This window comes from Rosa chinensis, chromosome 7, assembly GCF_002994745.2.
Source record: "Rosa chinensis cultivar Old Blush chromosome 7, RchiOBHm-V2, whole genome shotgun sequence".
In the NCBI taxonomy this organism is placed as follows: domain Eukaryota; kingdom Viridiplantae; phylum Streptophyta; class Magnoliopsida; order Rosales; family Rosaceae; genus Rosa; species Rosa chinensis.
Window position 1 is genome coordinate 14488622 of NC_037094.1, and position 18633 is coordinate 14507254.

The following is an 18633-nucleotide window of genomic DNA, read 5'->3' on the forward strand; positions in this document are numbered from 1 at the left end:
ATTTGGCCCTAAACCTACCCTAAGCCCACTCGGCCCATAGGGCTAAAGCCTGACCCGACCCTTGCATTAGGGCGGGCCGGCCTAACCCTTTTTAAAATAGGGTAGGGTATGGGTTATGCAAATGAAGCCCGGCCCGATTGAGCCCTTAAGGGCCAAGCCTAGCCAGACCCAACCCTAAAATTTATATTTATTTATATTTATTTTATATATTACATATTTACATAGAAAGAAAATAAGAAATCTGTTATTTTAGAGAATGGGTAATATTTTGTCTTCTGTCCTAAATGGCCAAACCCAATTAATTTATGAGGCCCGTTTTGCCTAGACTAAACCCAAAGCCCAAAGTCTTGTCAACTAGGTCATTGACTAGAGTCACTTGACCTAAAGTCCTAAACACTTCCCATTCGCATATCAGGCATCAGCCATATCTTATCCATTTGAGAGAGACAGAGAGGTAGGCGACAATGCAGTCCGATGCGTTGCCGCCGTTCGCCGACCCCGAGACCCCGTCGCCTTCCTTTGTTGATCTGGAAACCCATCCTCCTTCCCCGACCTCCTTCGCCATCCCAAGACCCATCCTCCTTCTCCTATTCGTAAACCCTTCCTCCTCCGCCTGCAGTTCAACCCATCGCTGCCCGTCGCAGACCTCGAGACCCATCCTCCTTCCTCGACCTCTAAGGCTATCCTCCTCCGCTTGCAGTCCAACCTGTCGCAACCCTTCGCTGACTCCGAGGTCCAGTCACTGCCTTCTGCAGATCCCGAGACCCAGTCGCCGCCCTTCCCCAACCCCTTTACCAATATTAAATGCAAGCATTCGAGAATAAAGACTAAAGCTTTTGCTTCTGGGTAGTATGATGATGGATATTGGAGAATAAAGACTGAAGCTTTCGAGTTTCACAACTGTGGGTAGTGAAATAACCCGATTGTTTGTCTAGGTACGCCAATTAGCTACTCAATTTAACATTTCCTTTGGTTTTACAGAGAATTTTTCTAGTTACAGTTCAAATTTGATGACCTACTTGTTGGTATTTTCTGGTTTCTGTTTGGGTTGAGAGAGAGAGAGAGCCGGAAGAAGAAGACTCCCATATTTTAAGAAGAAGACTTCCATATTTTAAGAAGAAGACTTTGTGGTTGGGTTTAGCTCTTAGATGCCGGCAACGGAATAAGACTAATATGGTGAGTTTAGCGTTTATTCTTTTTTCTGTTCCGTGCAAATTTCTTTATATTTGGTGGTTGAAAAATGAATTACTAGCCAATTTGTTTTGAACTGCACATTACGGTTCTTATAACTATGTCTTTTTGTTCTTGCATGCAACTGAAATTTCTTGTTGCATTGTGTGGTTGTTTGCTGCATTGTCTGGTTGTGGACTTGTGGTGTTCATTTGCTATCAGAATAATGTGCTATCATGAACTGAAATATTGTGGGAATAATATGTTGTCATGAATTGCCCATATGAACTCAGAATGAAGGGACAGTCAAATAAGAGGCTTATTTTCATGAATGATGTTGAACAACTCATGAATCATGATATGTATTGTCTACCATACATGATTTACTTTAGATGGGTTTATGTGCATAAGTAATGATTTACTTTAGATGCTGTAGATAGTTTACAGATGGTTTAATGTATTGTTTTTTAACATAATTTTGTATTGTGTTTTAACAGACTCATGGGAAGAGAGGATTATTGGATCTTGATTACGGAAGTCTTCAAGAATGACACCTTTCCTACTATTTTTTTTCTTGGACTGATGTAGACTACATCATTTAGTAACTTTAGTTTATGTAATATTGTAATTGATGATATGGAGATTTCAGACCACAATATTGAAGACATTCAGTGATTTCAGTCATTCAAATTTGATGTTATTCCTTGTTTAGATTTCACTTTGAGAGTTTGAGTTAAAAAGTGTTAAACAGAGAAAGGCCCGGCCCGACCCTTTCGACCCTTGCGAAATGGGCCTTAAGAGCGGGTAAGGGTTTACATATTGAAGCCTACGCCCGACTCGAGCCTAAGCCTTAAAATTTAGGGTAGGGCTGGCCCAAGCCCGGCCCATGATGAACCCAAACCCAAGTGTAAGATGACTACTAAGTACATTAATTTTATAAAATCTAAATTTGTAAGGAAAAATAAAAAAATAACCAATGAATTTAATAGAAAGATTACTTAATTTCTCATTGGATAACATTAATCTTCATCTTCTCCACCCAAATTTCCATTTATTACTATTTTTTTTGTCTTTTTGTTATCTCTTCATCATGAATTCGTTATTTAATTCACAAAATCATTGTTAACTACACAAAATCTTTGCAATACCTTTTGTGAACACCGAAAGTAAAAATTTAAAGGGAGCTTCTATTCATACATCCAAAATTGGTATTTGGACCTCTTTCTTTGTCAACTTATGTCAAATTACCAATGAAGACATTAATAAGGAAAAAAAAAATATCTTCTTATCTCTACAAACAGTAATAGTCTTCAATTTGGAGAAAACTTTCTCCTCCATTGTAAACCTTAAAATATAGGGCTAAATACTGACTACTACCCTGTAGTTTGGGTCTAAAATCAATTCAGTCCCTAAACTTCTAATTTCATCAAGAACACCTCTGCACTTTCAATTTTGATCTAATAGGTCCAATTTGTTAGTATTACGACAATTGAGTCATTTAACTTGTTGACGTGGCTCATATATGACCTATGTTTTATGATGTGGTGTTGAGATGGCCTGCATAGTCAATTTTGGAGTGAGTCCCACTATTAGAAATCTATCAAATAAATAGTTTTTCAACAAATAATCCAACTATAACTTAAACTCATAATAGAATATTAATGAATTGGACCTATTAGATCAAAATTGAAAGCACATGGGTGTTTTTGATAAAATTAGAAGTCCAAGGACTGAATTGATTTTGGACCTAAACCATAGGGTAGTAACCAGTATTTAGCCCTAAAATATATATCGCAAAACGCTATTTAACGTTGTAGTCAAAATTTTCAAAATTTGACTTCCCTGGTAAAATGAAGGATGAACTTCCAAAAAAAAAAAAAAAAATTGTTTTATCCAAGAACCCGTAACTCCACCAAAGTCATCCATCACCCATAATCCCTAGGATTCATGAGAAGTTAAACCATGATCTAGGCCAAAAATAACTACAGATTCATTCCACGCCATAAGACGCAAAACATAACTCCACATATAGGTCTCATATACAAAATCTGGAAGCAACATATTACAAAATACCTCATCACCCATATCAAACGAAATGGTCACTGGCCTAATATGGTGCTCCTCTTGAAGATCATAAAACTTTTAGAAAATTACAAAGAAGTGTCACTTTGAGACTTATATGACTCATAAGGCCACCTAAATTGTTTTGTACACGTAAGGCCACTTTAGGGCCCAAAACCATAAGCTCATTTTTATGCTATACCTATTTTACTCTAACCTATATATTATTTAAATTTCTGTTTCAGATTCAGTTACTCTCAGTCTCTCTCTCTCTACCACGATGAAACTCTTTCTCTCTAGCAAACCGTGAAGCTCTCTCTCTAGCTCGCTCAGGAATTCTTTCTCTCTCTAGCAAACCGTGAATCTCTCTCTAGCTCGCTCAGGAAGACGAAGCTCTCTCTTTCTCTCTAGCTCGCAAACGAAGATGAAGCTCTTCCTCTAGTTCGCAACAGTCTCTAATCGATCATTGAGGTTTAATTCCATATCTCTGCACTCTATTTAGGTTGATTTTTACGTCGGTTTTCATCACTGTAATTTCGTTTTTGTTTTGATTCGATCTCAGCCTTCTCTCTCTGCAATCTGTTTAGCTTGATTTGTATTTCAAATTTCATCAATGTGATTACTTTTTTGTTTTGCTAAACCTAAATCGCGCGTAGCTTATAGTTAAATTAGCTGTTAAATCATGCGTAGCTGTTGTGATTTCATCACTGTATCAATCATGTGTTTTTGGTGAAAGTTTATTGTACAATGAAACTGTTGTGCAAGTTTATTGTTCATAGCTATCTCTGTTAACTAATGCAGGTTTTAGCTGATTTGTATAGTCAAAGTTACTAATGAAGTTTGTAAATGCTACTGATACAGTTCAGAAAAGCAACTAACAGAATGAAAGAATTCTACATTTGCTATTTTGTTATATATTCTTTGTTTTTTCGTCTTGCCTTTTAATTCATATCAAAACTAGAAGCTGATTGATACACTGATAGGTTCGCGGTGCAGCGGCATGCTGCTGTCTTCATTTTTCATTATAATATCAATCTTTGTCATGTCTTCGTTTTTCCTTTTTGATTACATATAGTAGCTTTGTATAACTGTTATAGTGCCTTTATCTTACTGTGGTAGTAGCTTTCTTTTCCTCTGCTAGTATTCTTTCAATCTGATTCCAGTAGCTTTTCTGTTTGATATTGCAAATAGAAGCTAATTATTCTTCCTCTAATGTGTAATTTTAGTAACTTAGCCATGGATGCAAAACCTTATGCGAGATGCACGTACATGTTTGAGACAATTATCTTCGTTCTTGATATGAGCATTCGTTTAATGATATTGGAGGGCGGTCTCTGTGGGTTTTAATCATTTGAATCTTGGTTTATTTGACTTGAGGTATTCTTTCCCTGGATATAAAAGCTGTGTGTTATCAAGTGATATGGATGTAAAACTGATGTTTAGGTGTATGTTTGATTTTAAATTGAATTCTGTTGATATTTTGGTGAGGGATTCTAATGGGAGCACCATTTTGGTGCCTTATTGTCGTGGGAGTAGTAGTTCTACTTCTGCAACAACATCTTTGGATGATGTTTCATGTGTTTCTTCATGTTTGTCAATGAGTTCAAGCAATATTATTGATGCGAGTGAATACTTGGGTGTTATAGGCCAGAGGCTCCAAAGAGTTATCTCACTCATGAGTGGCAAGGCTTTATATGGCATGAGGATCAAAAGTTTGAAGGGGGGTGTTAGAATTTAGGAAAAAGTTGACCAAGTATGCTATTGAAACTGGTTTTCTTTTCAAGTACACACGGAATACCTCAAGTCGTGTTATTGCAGAGTGTGCTAAGAGATATTCTGATGGTTATCAATGGTCTATTGGGGATTTGAAGAACAAGGTGAATGACTTTTTCTACATAAAGAAGTTGAATAATGTTCACACATGCAAAGGAGTTCTTAGGCAGCAAAAGAGTAAGCTTTTGGGGTCTCATGTTGTAAAATCAGAGATTGCTAATGAGTTAAAGTCCAATCCTCAACTCAAGCCTAAAGGGATTGTGTCTCGTCTCAAGCATTCTTTTGGTTTAGATGTGTCTTATAAGACTGCTTGGTATGGGAAGGAGTTGGCTAGAAAAGCTGTCCATGGTCATGATGGTGACTCATATTATCAACTACATTGGTATCGTGATGCTATTTTATCTAGTAATCCAGGCTCTTATTGCATATTGGAAACTGATCCTTTAAGTAATCGTTTCAAACGTTTCTTCATTTGTTTTTCTGGTTGCATTGAAGGCTTTTTAAGTCATGCATTCCGCTTCTGTTCGTGGATGCTGCTCATTTGAAGAGTAAGTATAAGAGATACATGCTCTGTGCTACTAGAAAGAATGGAAACCAAGGTATGTTTTATTTTGTGCTCTCTGCTCTGTGCTTAGTATCTTGGATGGTAGCTTTATATACCTGTGATAGTATATATCTATGCCTATCATAGTATCTTTATGTACCTACATCAGTAGCTTTTAAAGGGTTAGTAGCTTCTGCTTCAGTTTCCATTTTCAAATACTAATGATTTGTTTTATCTTTTTTGCAGAGTTATTCCCCTTTGCATTTGCAATTGTAGATTCTGAAAATCATGCGAATCATGGCATTGGTTTTTTGATCATCTATATAACATCTTGTCTCCGCAAGGTAGAAATGTGACTTTTGTTATTGATCGACACAGCGGACTATTGAATGTTGTTGCCAGGGTATTTCCAGATTCTCCTCATTCATACTGCTACTATCACCTTAAGGAGAATGTTAGAGGTGTGAACCGAAAGCAATCTGAAAATTATTTTGTTGACAAGATTGTGGAGGAATTTATGAAAGTTGCTTATTCACCTACATTAGGAAGCTATAACTTCAACTTGCACAACTTGAAGAAAGAAGGTGGTCCGCCTATTGAAGAGTTTCTGCAATCTTTGCCGTTGGAAAAGTGGTGTAATGCATTTTTCAAAGGAAACAAGTATGGTAAAATGGCAAATAGTGTTGCTGTTGGATCATAATTCATATACATATTTGTGCCTTACAACATGAAAATTACTTGTTCTAAAGTTCAATTTAATGTTGACTAATCCAATTTCATTATTTTCCTAATCTTGTACTTTACTTAATATTTGTGTTTATTTATATATATTTATTTTCCTTATCATGTTAGGAAATGATGGAGAAGCATGGAAATGCACTAAAAAGTCAATCTTAACACATTTTTCTACTCCGGCTAGGAGAAAGTGAGCTAGACAAGAAAGGAGGGGTAGCCGCCTGAACAAACGAACTCCGAATGAGTTAAAACTTTTTAGTTTCATCCTAAACATCCCAAGGATCATTTGTTATGAAGAGTGCCAGAGCTAGTTTTAAGTGGAAAGCCTTCAAATAGTCAGTCCAATTTTCTAAAAGATGAAAACTGGAAAACCTGACCTATACCTATTTCATAAGCATTTATGGTCTAACCACAGTAAATTTAACTCTGAAATTTTACCAAAATGATCTACACTCATGAAGGAACATTTGATATGAAGAAGTCAGAGGCCCATTATGAAGTCATAGTGGAGAATTAATTGAAGGAATTAAGGGGCAGAAAGTGACCTAAAACCATCTCAACATCCATCATGTTCATGTTTCCCACCCACATAAAGAAGCCTAGATGCTTTTCTCTTTTTCCTTGAATATATTTTTCTACTCCAATCTCTTTAATAGATCATCATTACTTCCATACTCCACCTTCATGCTTTGTTTTTATTCATCATTACTTCCCTCCTTTTCTTCTCTATATAAACCATCACCCATATATCACTCCATCACATCTTTTTCTCTTTATATTCTCTACAATCCACTATCATCTCCTCCACAAAACCTCCATTACCACCACCATCAATCCATAACTTCTATTACCACCCCCACCACCAAAGCCATCATCTTTTCCATCTACCCATTCTATTTCATATACATAAAGCTTCACCATTCCACCATTTCACAACTTGATCATTTATACTTCTCATATTCCATCATCAATCTTTGAAGAAGAAAGAGAGGAGTCTAGCATCACTTGAGGAATCATCATCAGCATGACAAAACCTCCATGAGTTCATCTACACCATCCTCAATTTGATCATCACTAGTCACTTCTCTCTATCCCTAAAAAAACAAACGAAAATCTAAAAAAAAAAAATGTTATTTCAATTCAATAATTAGTTTTTGTTTAAGTTTGGGGGAGTGGTTTGAGAAAGTGGAAATTTTGAGAATCTTTAGTTCTTAAGTTTTTAATCTCAAAATGATTGTTGCTTATTAAGTTGCTTGAAAATTGTTATTCCAGTCCATTTCATTTCTTTAACCCCTCACCCTAAACCTCATTATATCCAATAAAAGCCCTTATTCATCCAAGATGTGATTTTGTTGATAAGTGGAGATAAGATTGAAGAGCAAGCATATGGCATATGGCGGTATTGCACGAGATTGTTTTGAGTGTAGAATAGTTAACCCCTAAACATTTGTGTGAAAACTAGAGTGAATATCTTGTGAGTCTATGGTTAACATGGTTTGACATGCATTCTCAATTTTGGTATGTTGCAATGACAAATTAGAGACATGCTACACATTTAAAAACGCAAGCATTTGATCCATGATCCGTGATCCATGAAGCTTTAAGAATTAACTTTATTTCCATGCCCAATCTATATTATGTTCTTTGAGGAATTTATTGGAAGGATTATGTAGTTGTTTGTTGTAGTGTCGGATTTGGGTTAGTTTGCTTGAGGACAAGCAAAGTTCAAGTTTAGGGGTATTTGTTGGATCATAATTCATATACATATTTGTGCCCCAAAACATGAAAATTACTTGTTCTAAAGTCCAATTTAATGTTGACTAATCCAATTTCATTATTTTCCTAATCTTGTACTTTACTTAATATTTGTGTTTATTTATATATATTTATTTTCCTTATCATATTAGGAAATGATGGAGAAGCATGGAAATGCACTAAAAAGTCAACCTTAGCACATTTTTCTACTCCGGCTAGGAGAAAGTGAGTTAGACAAGAAAAGAGGGGTAGCCGCCTAACCAAACGAACTCCGAATGAGTTGAAACTTTTCAGTTTCATCCTAGACATCCCAAGGATAATTTGTTATGCAGAGTGCCAGAGCTAGTTTTGAGTGGAAAACCTGACCTGTACCTATTTCAGAAGCATTTACAGCCGAAAAACAGTGAATTTAACTCTGAAATTTTACCAAGATGATCTACACTCATGGAGGAACATTTGATATGAAGAAGTCAAAGGCCCATTCTAAATTCATAGTGGAGAATTAATTGAAGGAATTAAGGAGCAAAAAGTGACCTTAAACCAGCTCAACATCCATCATGTTCATGTTTCCCACCCACATAAAGAAAGCTAGATGTTTTTCTCTTTTTCCTTGGATATATTTTTCTACTCCAATCTCTTTAATAGATCATCATTACTTTCATACTCCACCTTTATGCTTTGTTTTTATTCATCATTACTCCCCTCCTTTTCTTCTCTATATAAACCATCACCCATATATATACCACTCCATCACATCTTTTTCTCTCTATATTCTCTACAATTCACTATCATCTCCTACACAAAACTTTCATCACCACCACCATCAATCCATAACATCTATTACCACCACCACCACCACCAAAGCCATCATCTTTTCCATCTACCCATTCTATTTCATATACATAAAGTTTCACCATTCCACCATTTCACAACTTGATCATTTCTACTTCTCATATTCCATCATCAATCTTTGATATTGATGGAGTATGGAAGTAATGATGATCTATTAAATAGATTGGAGTAGCAAAATATATCCAAGGAAAAAGAGAAAAGCATCTAGCTTTCTTTATGTGGTGGAAAACATGAACATGATGGATGTTGAGCTGGTTTTAGGTCAATTTCTGCCCCTTAATTCCTTCAATTAATTCTCCACTAGGACTTCAGAATGGGCTTTTGACTTCTTCATATCAAATATTCCTCCATGAGTGTAGATTATCCTGGTAAAAATTCAGTGTTAAATTCACTGTAGTTCTGCCGTAAATGCTTCTAAAATACTTATATGACAGTTTTTCCAGTTTTCGTCTTTTAGAAAATTGGGCTGACTGTTTGAAGGCTTTCCACTCAAAACTAGCTCTGGCACTCTTCATAACAAATTATCCTTGAGATGTCTAGGATGAAAATGGAAAGTTTCAACTCATTTGAGGTTTGTTTGCTTAGGCGGTTACCCCTCCTTTGTTGTCTAGCTCACTTTCTCCTAGCCGGAGTAGAAAAATGTGCTAAGGTTGAATTTTTAGTGCATTTCCATGCTTCTCCATCATTTCCTCACATGATAAGGAAAATATATATATATATATATATATATATATAAACACAAAGATTAAGTAAAGTACAAGATTAGGAAAATAATGAAATTGGATTAGTAAACATTAAATTGGACTTTAAAACAAGTAATTTTCATGTTTTAGGGAACAAATATGTATATGAATTATGATCAAACAAATACCCCCAAACTTGAACTTTGCTTGTCCTCAAGCAAACTAACCCAAATCCGACACTACAACAACTATCTAATCCTTCCAACAATTTCCTCAAAGAACACAATATAGATAGGGCATGGAAATAAAGTTAAGTCTTAAAGCTTCATAGATCACAGATCATGGATCAAATACTTGCGTTTTGAAATGTGTAGCATGTCTCTAATTTGTCATTTCAACATACCAAAATTGAGAATGCATGTCAAACCATGTTAACCATAGACTCACAAGATATTCACTCTAGTTTTCACACAAATGTTTAGGGATTAACTATTCTACACTCAAAACAATCTCGTGTAATACCACCATATGCTTGCTCTTGAATCTTATTTCCACTTATCAACAAAATCACATCTTGGATGAAGAATGGCTTTTATTGGATATAATGAGGCTTAGGGTGAGGGGTTAAAGAAATGAAATTGACTGGAATAACAATTTTCAAGCAATTGAATTAATAAGCAACAATCCTTTTGAGATTAAAAACTTAAGAACTAAAGATGCTCAAAATTTCCACTTTCCCAAACCACTCCCCCAAACATAAACAAAAACTAATTATTGAATTGAAATAACTTTTTTTTTTTGTCATTTTCATTTTTTTCTCCTCTTATTTTTTTTTATACTATTTTTTTTGGGGATAATGACCATTTACACAATTTTAGGATAAAAATTGCCCACTTACCCAAACACTCTAAGATATTGCCCATTTACCTAAACACTCTAAGAGATCATTTCCGTAATACCCAATTAATTATTTTTTTATTTCTTTTTATTTATTTTTGGGATATTTTTGCCCACTCTTTCTTTGTCACTTAGAGAGAGAAGTCATTAGAGACCTTGCCGGACTCCGGTGACCAGTGACCGGACTCCGACGACCGGTGATCGGAATCTGGCGAATGGTCACGAGAATCCAGCAACCGGTCACCGGATACTTGACTGGTGACCGGATTTCGGCGTCTGAAATACCCAGTAACCAAATTATTGCCCCCCAATAACAAGTTCATTGGGGATCAATAATTAGTGAAAATGAAGATGTTTTTAATTTTGAATGTTTTAGTAGGTTTATCCAAATAAATAATCATATTATTGTCCCCCAATAACTATATTATTGGCTCCTAATAATCATATTATTGCCTCCCAATAATCATATTATTACCTTCCAATAATTATATTATTGCCCTCAATAATCATATCATTGCCACCCAATAGACCCCAAGAAAAGCCAATTACACTATCTTTATTAGTAAATTGGTTTCCAACTCTCTCTCCTCTATCAGACCCAGAAAAAAAAAAAAATCCTCCTCGCCTGCAGCCCAAGCTCATCCCAGTCCACTACCTTCCCAGCCTTGCCGCCTGCGGGCACAACAACATCCCACCCCCTCCACCCACCGCTGCTGCAATAGAATTTCAGAGAATTTGGGACATGGCCAAGCAACAGACAATTTCCAAAGCTTGAATTTCCCAAACCCAGGCCAAATCCGAAGCCCACTAGCAACACAAGCCGGACCCGTTTCTCCTCGGTCCGAGATCACGAACCGAGTGTACGACTCTGGCATCGTCTTCTACAAGTGCTTCGTTGTCTTAGCTACTCGATTCCGGCCTCCGCGCACCTACCAGGTCTAATTGAACAATCCTTCAGATTGTCTCCTTGCTGCCGAAGAGCCAACCATGATTCGAACTGTGCAGCAAAATCGATCTAGAATAGAGCGTCCCCTTCCCTGCCCAGGCGATTAAGCGTCGACGCGATCCGGTGCAGAATAGATGACTGAGTGAACGAGGGAGAGGGGGAGGGAGAGGGGGAGAGAGAGAGAGAGAGAGAGAGAGAGAGAGAGAGAGAGAGAGAGAGAGGTGAGGGGGGAGGAGAGAGAAAATAGATCGGAGAGAGAGTCTGAGAGAGAGGGATTCTAAGAGAGAGAGAGAGATGTAATTTATTGATTAAAATAGGGGCAAAACAGTCCATGGATGTTAGATCGGGTAAATGGGGTTAAAAAACTCTTAATGGAGTAAGTGAGCAATTTTTAAGCTGAAAATGGGTAAGTGGTCATTATCCTTTTTTTTCACTAATGTAAAGCAAAATTGCAAAACAAAGAGCACCCCCACACTTATTCTTTTCCGAGTACCCCAAACTTGTTTCTTTTAGCATCATGACACAAACAATCTCGTATTGCTCATTAAGAAAACTTGAAAGGCTAAGGCAAGTGTTTAAGTTAAGGGTAGACATTTATGGTGTGAAGAATTAAAAGGCTAATTATACAAAGGCTTAAAATGGCAATTTAAGGGTATTCAATCTTTTGGGACATACTCATTTGGCCATGGTGGATTCCTAGTTGCCTAAATCATTTTCAAGATGTAAAATTGAGACAGAGCTTCGAAAGATATGGAGCAAGTTCTAGAGATGCAAAGCAAATGAGATGTCCACTCATGAAGAAATTAGTGCTTAGAACTATGCATGCACTTCAATTAAGCTCAAATCTCACTATATGGCATGTAATAGCTCCCACAAGTCTCACTATGCTTCTCTAGCTCAATATATTGATATGACAAATATGGATATAAATGAAATCAAACACTTGATCCATAATGGTATATTTTTAAAAATAAAGCTCATTAGACCCAAACATGCTTTCTAACCCACATATATATTAAGCTAAAGTTCATTATTGGTGTTGGAAGGAACCTAAAAGAAAGACACAAATACTAGAAAAGAAGATACTAAAACAAATTTTTTTTTTAATTTATTTCAAAATTAAACACTAACACACATTACATATTCCCCCTACACTTGATCTTAATATTGTCCCTAACGTTATAAAGTGTTTCCTTGAAAGAAATTTCAATGAAAAGTCTAAGCATGGAGAGAAAGAGCATGCTAACACACATTTACACACAAAAATAAAAACATAAATAAAATAATAATAATAATAATAACAATAAATAAATAAAATAAACAAACAAACAAATAGACTAATGACTAAATATGAAATAAAAAATTTAATGCAAAAGAAGGTTTAGAATTTGCTCCCCCTTGTAGATTACAAGTGCTCCGAAAGTCACCAACAATCACCTACAACAAGGCATGAAAACCTTGCAATCCAATGCTCTCAAATTTGGTGATGTTATTTCAAAAAGTTGGCTTCAAGGGAACTCATCATCCTTCACTTGCATCATATATATGGCTACCTCCAAGTAGGGCTTTGCTTTAAGGACATCTTGCCGGTGGAATTGGAGCACAAAGCAAGTTGGGCAATCAAAAAGTTCAATTTCGATCTTGACAAAGCGGGAGAGAAGAGGAATCTTGACTTATGTGAGCTTGATGAAAATCCGGATAGAGGCTTATGAAAATGTTAAGGAGAGAAGTAAGCTTTATCATGACAAGAAGTTGGTGAAGAAGGAATTTCATGAGGGACAACTTGTTCTTCTATACAACTCAAGACTTTGATTGTTTCCCAGAAAGCTTAGATCAAGGTGGAGTGGCCCATTTAAAGTTGTGCAAGTCTTTTCCCATAGTGCTATTGAGATCAAGAATCTAAAGGATGGGAGCACCTTCAAAGTTAATGGCCTTCGGTTGAAGCCTTATTTGTTAGCAAGCTTGGGAGATGAAGAGGAAGCCCTTTACTTCATGGATGCTCCTCCTGATCCTGTTCATTGATTTGGGGAGTCAACAGTGGCGCCGTTACCGGGGATTGGAGTAAAATCCGATTCCTAACTCGGTTTGCCTTCGGGTAGCTAGAAATTTTACTTTTTTTTTGTGTTTCAACTTATGTTCTTATATTTTCTTTGTTTTGTTAGTTTTTGTGGTAGTCACCTTATTTTCAAAATTGTGGTAACTACTTTGATAAGTAAATTAGTAAATTGTGGTAATAAAAAGATAAAGTGTGAGCATGTTGAAAATATAAAAATAAAAATAAAATTAATCTTGCCTATTTGCTAGTTGCTATTTACTTATTACTTATTGCAATTTCACCTTTTAGTTGCAAAATTAAATATTTGATAGTTAGATTTATGGGACAATGATAAAAGAGGTCATTTTAAAGTACCTTATGATAATGCAATCACCACAAATGTCCCCATGATAATTAAGGTAATCTATTAACAACCTACCACTAAAGTTAAGTTTAATTACCAAAGCTGCCACTAGCAGCTCTCTCTCTCTCTCTCTCTTTTCCCATGCCGTTACCCAAGCCCGTCTGAATCCATTCGGACTTGACCCTTACCAAAATCTCTCTCTCTCTCTCTCTCTCTCTCTCTCTCTCTCTCTCTCTCTCTCTCTCTCTCTCTCTCTCTCTCTCCCCCCCCCCATGGCGTCCAGTACGTTCGGTCCCCTACGACGTCATTTCTGCGTTCTTCGCCCTTCGCCGGAGCGGGAGCTTTGAATCGGCTCTGTGGATTTGGAGAGATTTGGTAGCGGCGGCGCGTATTACCGGGAGTTGCTTCGGGAGTTCCTCCGGTTCTGTTTCGTTTTTGAGCTTTTCATTTTTGAGCTCAAATTTTCTCTCTCTTTTAATCAGAAAGCTTGAATCGATTTTGATCGGAGCTTCTCTCTCCATTTTGATTACGATCCAGATCTTGTCGGACTTGAGCCACTCGCTACAATTGTTCCCGCCGGATGTCGACCACGACGGGATTTTGTACACTGCGACCTCGCTCACCACTAGCAGCTTAAGAATCCTCGTCGTCGTCGCCGCCGTGATCCATCTCCTTCATCACTATAAGCTCGATCTCCCTGACGATCTCCTCTCCTCCAAACCCTCCGATCAGTCCTGGACCTCCAAAGGTGCTTCCGCGCTTTCGTTTTTGCACTTGTTTTCTCAATAATTCAATTTGCGAATACAATGGATTTAATCCATGTAGATCAAATTAGGTAGAAGATTACTGATATGAAGCATTTAAGTATACTGTGGAGTAGTTCATTTTTGTTTTCTTTTAGCATCAAGTTCTTTGATTATGGCTCCGTGCATCTCGAGTTATTCATATTCCATGTTTTTTTATTTCGCGCATTGGATGTTTCTCGTAGCAGTGTTGCATTTGTATTGCTGGTGTTAGATTTTGGTCTTTAATAACGGTGCTTATGATCGTTTGAATTGCTAGTGTTAGAAGGGACTTTCCAGTCTGGGCATTATCTGTAATCTGGGAGTGCTTCTTATCCTTTCTTCAAGCTCGGAGAAATCGTCACCACCATCCCTACCATTAGTGATCGAAACAGATATGCTTTGACTCAATTTTTCGGGTCAGTTTTGCTGTTAGGTGTAAATTTGTGCAAGTTTTACTTTCGTTGTGCTATGTTAAGACTCTTATGTGTTGTTGTAGATATGGCGATTAGTTTCGCTTTTGTAGCATTATGTGGATCAGAGTATCGTTATGTTTCGTTTAATTGTGAGAGTGGTTGTTTACATGATTTAACGTCGAGATTGTGGAATACAGGAACATCAGCTTCACTTTGTGGGATATAGGGGGTTAGGACAAGGTAACTGCTCACTCTCTGACTGTGTATCTCTCTGCATGTGTCTCGTTGCATGCGCATAGATAAAGATTACATTATGATTGTGTAGCCATTATAATTAGTGGAAATTTATTGACACTTGCTTTGATAAACATGAAATTTTTTTATTTTTTATTTTTTAAAGATCTTCTAAAAAGCTGTGCAATTGATGGGGGATATGATGATAAAGTTTTATATAATTTGTTTTCATTTAAAAGTTAGAACTGGGAGGCCATTCTTTGTTGTACGGTGTCTCAACATCTTAAGAGGAGTTTTGGTCTGCACATCTATATATGCATAACTAGTGAGTGATATAGTTCCTTCCAAATATAGATCCGTCCATTGTGGAGGCACTACTTCCAGAACACTCAAGGTCTTATTTTTGTGGTTGATTGCAATGACAGGGATCGAGTTGTTGAGGCAAGGGATGAGTTGCACAGGATGTTGAATTAGGTAGTTACTGATTCTCATGTATTATAATTTGTGCTTGTTTATACTAGGGATTCATTAGTTCCAATTGCAAAAGATCATAGGATCCTTTTACCCAAAAAAATAAAATAAATAAAATCTATGTTGCTTCACTAAGTTTCTATTTGGTTTGGTGCATACGTTCCTGGACTTGCATCTGCTTACTTGTTGTAGTTATATAGCTTTATGTCTTAGTTGCTTGATGAGTTATTCTGGTTGCATGCCCTTTAAGTGATTAGAAGATTCAGAACCTTGTTTAGGGTTCTTGTTCTTTGTTGTTCTAAATTGTTGGCTTTTGTAAGTTTCTATAGAGTTTGGATACATAATCTCCTGTAGTACATTGCATCCACTCACTTGCTATAGTTATATTGCTTTATGTTTTAGTTTCTTCATGAGCAATTATGGTGCATGCCCTGTAACTGATTGGAAGATTCAGAATCTCATCTAGGATAAACAGTTGCACATATTCTTTCCGGTCTTTTTGGTACTAGGGTTGAAAGGTAAAAATTTGATCTGGTTTTAGGATGAACTGAGGGATGTTGTTTTGCTTGTATTTGCCAACAAACAAGATCTTCCTACTGCAATGAATGCTGCAGAAATAACTGATAAGCTTAGGCTTCATTCTCTCTGCCAACGTCACTGGTAAGTGATATTGTTAATTTTCACTCTGCAATTTTTAGTTCATCTGTAAATAGTTGTTGTAAGCTGGTAAATCATATGTCTACATAATTTATGACTCTAAATGATTGAACAAACTAAATAAGGTTAAAATGATTTCTTTATCTTTTATTCAGAGGTGAGTTTACTTGTTTAGTTCTATTAGATATGAGTTATAAAACTAGTGGATGGTGTCAAAATCGAACTAAACAATTAAGAACCTGATGTAATATTTAATTTAATACCATGTAAAGATCTTGGATGAATTGTAGGACCAAATAGTATTGTAGATAGGAGAAGTATGGCCTGAACTATTGTTGGTGTTGTGATGTTATCTCTCAGGTACATTCAGAGCACATGTCCAACCTTGGGCGAGGGACTGTACAAGGGATTGGATTGGCTTTCCAATAACATTGCTAGCAAGGCAAGTTCAATAAAATCAATCTTTTACAGTAATTTTAGCTCATGGTGTTAGTTTATGCTAAAACAATTTCCTTTCTTTTTCTTCGAAATGTCTACAACATTTGCAACTATTCTATGGTAGACATAAAAAATAAGTTATTTCTCCTTGATACAATCAGTATTTGCTGTTTTTGCATGATTATTTTAATACTGTGTTTCTGAGAACCTCCATGGATTCTTTACAGGCTTAAGATAATGAAGGCCAAGGAGTTCGGTTTGCCTTGGAGATTCCAGGGGAGGATAGTTTTCTTTGTTTCCAATGAATGTTGTTGTAGGAGAACGTTTTGGCAAGACTTTGTCTTCTGATTTTGTGTTCTGTATTTGCTATTTTAGCTATACTAAAGCTGTAAACAGAGTTGCTAATTATTATGTTATAGTCTTTCTTAAGCATAAACCAATATCATGTCTTTGTGTTCATTTTATGTGGTTGGAAAAAAAAAAGTGACTTGAGGTTAACAGTGACTTGGCCAGTAACCTCACTAACTACTTGGGTCATTGGGTCATTGGCCAGTGACGTGTATAACAGTGACATGGTCATTGACATGGAAAGTGACCTGGCCAGTGACGTGTATAACAGTGACATGGTCATTGACATGAAAAGTGACATGGCCAGTGACATGTGATGACAGTGACTTCAGTTAATGATTAATGACATGGTCATGACTGTGACTTGGCCAGTGACTTAAGGTTAGCAGTGACTTGGCCAATGACCTCACTAACTAAGGACCTGGGCTAACCAAGTTATCGTTAACCTCAAATTACTTGCAAAGTCACTGTCAATCCTTGGGCATATGTTCTAATGGCTGTATTGCATTCATTATACGTCAAACAAAAAAGTATACAACCGCCAACAAAATTATGATGTTTTCTCTATTTATTCCATCTATAAAAATTCAATTGAGATACAAAAGTATCAGTAATACAACATCAACATTTTCAACAGCCTAAAGCATTTTACTACAAATATAAAATTCCCCTCCAATCCAATCAAGATGAGACAATCCACATTTATTTCTTCAGCTCTTCCATGGTACTCCTGGACTAGTTTCCAATATACTTTTCAGATTTTAGTACATTCTGTACATTATGATATGTACAGTACATTCCATGGTACCTTCACTACCACTTGTCTGAAGATTGTATATTTACAAACCAGAAATTGGATTATGCTATCAGAATCACATGTCGAATGGGGATGTTAGGTGGCTTCATAACATGTGTTAATTTACCGCCCAAAAGGAGTTGATCTATCCAAAGGAGACGAACTCCTGCAGAAGAAAGAAATAGAAAAACAAGCCTGTTACATGAAAGTTGGATCAGGCAGACCATTACTTGATTGACTGGGCCCAAAGCTGCAGCCTCAACTACATCAACATCCATATAGAAAGTATAGAACACTGACAAAAAGGAAGACAACCAAGCTTCATAAAATCCACTCAGAAAAACAGCAGAAATTAGGACATTAACACATCTACCAATATTTTAAGGAAAACTTCCTGCAAGATATTCCAATCAGAGGCCTCCAAATTCCAAACATCAAATCAAACAGAAGGAGAATGAAACAAGAGGACATTGCAATTCACAATGAAATCTTGACTGTCAATCAAGATGACAATAACAACGGACAAAAGTTACTGGATATCAATAGTATCACACCTTCATAATTTCACATTGATTATTAATGCTTATCAACATGTTAATTAAAATAGTTTCAATATGTAAGTTACGGACTCCACTTCGACTAATATCAGACCCAAGCGAAACTATATCCATGGACC

The 18633-nt window shown here is 36.5% G+C and overlaps 1 protein-coding gene and 1 pseudogene across 1 annotated transcript; both read left to right on the top strand.

Moving 5' to 3' along the window:
* The first annotated feature begins 4651 nt into the window (after positions 1-4651).
* On the top strand, positions 4652-6248 carry LOC112177459. The gene is made up of 5 exons (XM_024315748.1): positions 4652-4943; positions 5050-5386; positions 5500-5603; positions 5795-5854; positions 5962-6248. The coding sequence occupies exons 1-5, from the start codon at positions 4652-4654 to the stop codon at positions 6246-6248; spliced, it is 1080 nt and encodes a 359-aa protein (XP_024171516.1).
* A 5685-nt stretch (positions 6249-11933) lies between these two features.
* On the top strand, positions 11934-16868 carry LOC112177460 (annotated as a pseudogene).
* Positions 16869-18633: the final 1765 nt, after the last annotated feature.